The sequence below is a fragment of the Rhamphochromis sp. 'chilingali' genome, assembly GCF_963969265.1.
Source record: "Rhamphochromis sp. 'chilingali' genome assembly, chromosome: 2".
Taxonomy (NCBI): domain Eukaryota; kingdom Metazoa; phylum Chordata; class Actinopteri; order Cichliformes; family Cichlidae; genus Rhamphochromis; species Rhamphochromis sp. 'chilingali'.
This window is the reverse complement of record NC_137930.1, coordinates 28,455,272-28,461,449: the sequence shown is the minus strand read 5'-3', so window position 1 is coordinate 28,461,449 and position 6,178 is coordinate 28,455,272. Positions and strand designations below refer to the sequence as shown.

General features: G+C 41.8%; 1 protein-coding gene across 2 annotated transcripts in view; it reads left to right on the top strand.

The window, feature by feature from the left end:
- sh2d3ca (SH2 domain containing 3Ca) overlaps positions 1 to 6,178 on the top strand; it is a 46,218-nt gene that overhangs the window by 2,652 nt on the left and 37,388 nt on the right. The window contains exon 1 of one of the 2 annotated variants that reach the window (XM_080874476.1): positions 5,416 to 5,980. The exons of the other annotated variant lie outside the window; for it this stretch is intronic. Coding sequence (XP_080730602.1) covers positions 5,900 to 5,980 — 81 coding nt within the window. The 5' untranslated portion in view covers positions 5,416 to 5,899. Of the gene's footprint in view, positions 1 to 5,415; positions 5,981 to 6,178 lie in introns of those variants that run through there. 2 annotated transcript variants of the gene reach the window in all.

Below are 6,178 nucleotides of genomic sequence, written 5' to 3'. Positions count from 1 at the left end.
CACATGTGCCCGCTCACACACGTTTACATTCATTTGCACACAGACACATGCAAACACAGGATCGCACATAAAGTGAAAATGAGACAAATTGTAGCAGAGAAAGGCATACAAACCAATCTGATGTGAGAAAGAAAATAAGCAATCAGTGAGAAAACCCCAAAAGCATTCAAGACAAGCACTTCATCTTTTCAGTTTTATCATAAAATATCCATAATACCCAATATCATCTATTTTTCATGGCGACACATGGTTGGTCAAGCAGTACATAGACTGATTTTGGTTTTGGACTTTTAATGAGAGATGTAATAAGTGTCTTCAAATGGTTTATAGTTGGTCAGTAAATAGACCAGACAACACTGTTTTATTAAGAAAAAATCAAAAACGTTTAGCTTCAGTGTGAGTTTGTTTTTGTGCCCATTAAGTGAACGTGTGGTTACTGTCTTTATGATTGTGTGTTTATTTTTGCCTGTGACCCAGCCTGTGCTTTGTCTCCTCTCCTGTTTTGTGGTTTGGTTGTACTTTGACAAAAGAGGCGGAGGTGAGCTGGTTCATATGAGATTTATTAACATATGTTTGCAACAGGACTCTTAAAATGAATCTGTGTGTGCACGTGCGAAGGGGCTCAGCTGTGTGTATGCGCCTTACTACATGTTTGATTATGCGAATGGTTTAAATTTCTAAAGTCTGTGTGAGTCTTTGTGCTGTCTGATTAAATTAAGGCAGTGCCCTGTGGGGGCATGGACGAGTGTGCCCGTGTGTGTGTATGTGTGACTATTACAGTAGATTGAATTAATGTGGCGCCTCTGCAAATGGGAGTGGGTGAAAACCATCAGGGCTGGTAACACACCCCTGAAAAGTGTTCGTTTACTATCCCTTTTTTATAACAGACAGAATACACTCGTGCAGAAAGCTTCACTTTCTGTAATGAAAAAGCAACTCTGAGTCTTTTGTGATTGCAAGAGTTCAGATATGCATTATGTAAGCCAGCCTGTTTAAAGTGGAACTATTGTGCTTTTCAATATTTGTCATGTATATACACGGTTACAATGGTAAAGGCTGACCTAAAATTTTTTTTGCTATTTATATTATTTCAAGAATACAAAACATGAGCTGTGAAGGAGCATAATAGACTCATTTTAAGAGTCCTCCAATGCTAAATTCTTATTATTTTTTTTTTATCAAAACTGGAAAACCATTATCTAATCCACTGATTTAGCCTCTCAATCAACGGCCATTTTTTAAAAATTTCTTATGAGGTCAAAGAAGCTTTTTATGGCTGCTCTCTTGCCATAGCCAGTGGTTTCAAGATTGCATTTCAGGACATGGATTGTTTAATTACACATAACCCAAACCTGCAAAAGATTGTAGTCCAAGTTCTATGACCAAGCAGACTACAAATTGAAATCTCAAAGCTTCTACCACCATTGTCCCTTTCCAGCAGATTTTGGATTTTCATATCTGTATAGAAATAAATGCATTAGAAACTAAAATAGAATTTAGTATATTCTTGTAAATGTCCTTACAGTTACAAACAGAAGCAAGATTGATATATGGGTAGGCATATATTATAACCCAAGATTGGTCTATCATATTGCTATCAGAGTATAGTTGTATATTTCAGTATGTTGTGATATGAACAGTTATTATGGCTTCTAGAAAGGCAATGTAGAGGTAGTCATGATATAATTTGGGAAATACATTTCATTAAAGTAAATAAACAATTCAATATTTAATTTTTATTTTTAATAAAACTGTAACATTTCTGAATATTAAATGCTACGCTAACATCCTCACATCGATGATGTTGATAGATAATATACATATAGTGTCTTTGTTTAGCATGCTAACATTTGCTAATTAGCACTAAACAGTGCACAGGGGACATTTATGGAAAGTGTTTTTGCTGCCATTTGGATATAAACCAAAGTAGTGAAGTAGTACAGTTATGAACAAAAGCTTTTAGGCAATCCTCTTTTTTTTTTAATGTTTTGGAGGGAAAATTTGCACATGCAGCAATTTATTGAGACACATGCAAACATGCATGGAAATACAGCAGATAAAGTGAAAAACAGAGTTTGTACAATTCTAACAAGCTTGAAAGTCAGTATTTGGTATGACCACCTTTATTCTTCAACAGCACCTGAACTTTCTTAGTCAAGCGTTGTTATAATTTCTTTAAGTAGTCGTCAGGAATAGTTATCCAGTCTCCTTTAAGGACATTCAGTTTGCTTCTTTGGATTTTTGCTGCCTCTGTTGTCTGTGAAGATGATCCCTCACTGCTTCAAAAATTGTTGAAGTCTAGAGTCTGGGGAGGCCAGACAACGACAGTAATTATATTTCCATCTGGTTATACTTTTACTACACTGGTGTAAACAACATCATTTTTTACTACCTCAGAAACTGCAGCCTCTGAGAGAGAAAAAATTACTACATGACCAGTGCATTCTCAAGTATTCCCACAACTTTATCCACTCTTTTTTTAAGGTCACCATGAAGCAGAGATACTTGTCTTGATGGTATTACACAGTGTTTAATTTTTGACTAAGATGTGTCTAGTTGCTACAGCAACCAATTTGTGTAAAGTGTAGTCATTTTAATGTGATTAAAGCGAGTGGAGTTTTAATTGCACTGTTTAACACTTAAATGAATATTTTTCAAGGCCTTTGTGTGGATGGAGGCACAGCATTCCCAACAGACCTCTTTCTCTCTTTGTATCATTATTGCAGGCTTTGAAACGCATATCTGTGGTTCGATACGGATTAACCAGATCTGTCCTGTGAAAACACACTGATGACAATCAGACCTGCAGTTCATTAGCTGTACCTGGCTAACCCCCAGTGGAGCCAGGCACAAACACACACACACACACACACACACACACACACACACACACACACACACACACACACACACACACACACACACACATAAAGATGTGCTTTCGCTAATATTCTTGATCTACCCTCAGTAGATCTTTTCATTTCACACACGTTTTCATAAAAATATTTTCCTCTATTCCCTTACAAGCAAACACACTCACGTGCTTGTATCGCTATCTTTGTGAGGACATTCAATGAAAGTGAGGCCAAAAATGTCCTTACTTAAACAAAATCACACCAGTCCTCATAAGCATAGTTGAGCAAGTACATACACATGCACACACTTCATATCTTTGTGTGTCTCTCCACATTCACACACACTTTCATTAGTGTGATGCTTGCAGGCACATGCAGGGATTCTCCATTGTGTTCCCTATCAGCCTGCGGGATGGGGCTCACTAATTAATATTTAACTGAAGACCGCCTCCAACCAAGAGAGGAGATGCAGAGATAGAGGACTGAAAGGAGGGGAAAGTGGAAGGATCATGGTGTGGAGGAGAGGGGAAGGACAGGAGAGAGAATAGGCCGGGAAGGATCAGAAGGAAGAAAAGCCTGGAAGTCTGAGGTTAGGCTATTGATCACAAGGATAAGAAGGCAGGAGAGATGAGGGGAGGAGTACGGTGACAAGAGCAGTTGGAGAAATGCTGGATTTGACAGAGCCTAGAGAGAAGGAGATGACTGATGCAGAAGCACTGAAAAGAGAAAGGTTCAATGAATGGATGACAGTGAGAGCAACAGAGAAGAAACTGACAAGAATTTGAAGAAAATGTAGGAATGAGACAGACGTTTTCTGACAGAAACACTTCTCGTCAATGCAGAGATATAAAGAAAGATAGATGGATTTAAGGGGAAGCAGTAGCAGGAACAAAGTAAGGATGAAGCAAGGAAGAAAAAAAATGCCGCAGCTCCACACTGCAGCAGATGATATTTGTTTGACAAAAATTAATTCATCCAAGGATGAAGTTTGAGTTTTACAGAATTTGCTTTAAAACAATAACAGGCTGTGCTTCCTTTACCAGCTGTGTGAACCAAATACTTATTGAAAGGTAGCCAAACAGGCTACAATTATAGCAGCAAGCAGACTACCAAAGATACATATTTAAATATAAATATCAGTTTGTGGAGTGGCTTCAGGCTAGTCTAAGACACCCTAATTCTGACACATTTAATGATAAACTCTCTCCATGCATCAAATTGTAGATTTTTTTTTCTCCCACATGTGTGGCAGATGTAACAGGATGTATGTTATGATTGTTTTGCCATGGTATTACAGAGGATTGAGAATAGAAAGGCACAAGGCCCCCCTCTTATGAGATTATTTGTGTCCCCGCTGTGTAATCTGTCTAATCCAGCACTGTATGGTTTGAGATTACGTTAAGAGGAGACGTTGCAGTTAATGAATCCGTCCTGTGTCTTGTAGCTCCTTATCGTTCAGGCTCTTTGTCTCTGGCTGTGACCTACTAACATGCATTCAGGAGGCAGATTAGAAAGGTGATTACTGGTATCATCCGATTCTGTGTGTATGTTTGTGTTAGTGGGGCGAAAGATGACCTCAGATGACAAAGTGAAAAGAAGGAGCATGTCGCTCTCCTTCTCAGCCGCTTTCTCTCTCCTGTATCCGCCTCTCGCTTTCCTGCATTGGTGCGGACCTGACTAAATGCAGTGTCAGAATTTTGGATGCTGTCAAGGCTCTGGCAGTGTTTCCATGGCGAGGCGTCCTCAATGATGTCACTCACTCGGGCCTCTGGAGACAGAGCCCCACCCCTCCTGACATCTCCCTGCCGGTATGTGCGCGTGTGTTTATGTGTGTCTCCATGTGAAATGGGCCGGTGAAAATCACACCATGTTATCCTTGAAACACCTGCCTGTGTGTTTCAGCCCGTAATGAGCTGTCTAGCTGCAGTCTGCATGGGTTGGAGAAACACATCATTATATCCTGCAACACACACACACACACACACACACACATGCACGGGAAGATTTCTGCCAACGTTATTTCACCACGGGAAGCCAATGCGTTTTGGAGGCTGCTATAGTAACATATAGTGGCATGTGAAAATGTAGGTGGAATAAAAGGTGTGAGTGTGCATTCAAGCATTTGTGGAGGGGGTGCGGTCTTGTCGGGTGTCTTTCATGGCAAAAGAAAGGTTAGATTCCTTTGGGAGGCTGCACACGTACTCTTCTCACCCTCCTTGCACCCTCATCTTCTTCATTCATCATCTCATCTCTTAATTATCTTTTCTTTTTCTCCTCCCCATCTTTTCCTTACTTTCTCTCTGTTTCACTCCCTCCGTCATCTCCTCCACCCCCCACCACTCTCCCACCCCCCCTGTCAGCATTGTCTCAGCCCTGGAGCGGGGGTCATCAGGAGGGTGGGTGGGGTTTCTGCCTTCAATACGACAGCACTCCTCTCTGCTTGTGCCTCCTAGCGTTCAACCCCCTCCCCTCTTCTCTCCCTCCCTCCTTCCATCCAACCCTCCCACCCTCTCTCCCACTGGTCCACCCTCCCCCCACCCACACTCCTTTCATCAGCAAGCAATGAGGTAATCCCTAGCAGCCGCGTGAAGTGCAGCAAGTGCAGTGAGAGGGAGAGAAGCGAGAGCAGAAGCGAGAGAAGCCGGTGCAAGGCAGAAGCAGCGAAGATGTCAGGAGCTGTAATATCACTGGCTGTTATCAGTACCAGCTGTTAGCAGCTCGCTCGTAGGTAATAGCTGATGTTGTCACAGGCAGCTGCATGCAAGCTGCAGCTTTGGTGTTAGCGGTTTTAGCTTGTAGCCTGTTTTTCTTTCTTTTCTGTTTTTTTTGTAGTGGTGGCACTATGTTGAGTGGCTGTTAGCCAGACAGAGAGGCAGGCAGGGGTGGGACAGGCTTAACCCAAGGGCTGGTGTTTAGATTGGACACCCCGGGTGGGGAAGAGAGCGTGAGACAGAAAAGGGAGAGGTGAAGTAGTAGAAAAAGAAGAAGAAGAAGAAGAAAAAAGAGTGAGGTTTGAGAGAAGGTAGCAGAGGTGTGTGCCCACCATGACGGAGAGGTGTAGTCTGTGGAGTGCCCTCTCGGCTGCAGCATGCTGCTTCTATCGGGGATCCTTCATGCAGGTGCAGGTGAGTGAGCATTTGTGTGTGTGTTGTGCTTTTACTGTTTAATACTCTGCATATGTGCAGTATACGGTCCAAGTTTCCTTGTATTTGGTGCATTTGTGTATGCATGTGTGTATGCATGTGTGTGTTTGTGAAGGTTCACGCTTCTGTATATTTGTGGGAGGTGTGCTGACTGCTGGCTCCTCTTCTGTCCCGGCAGCT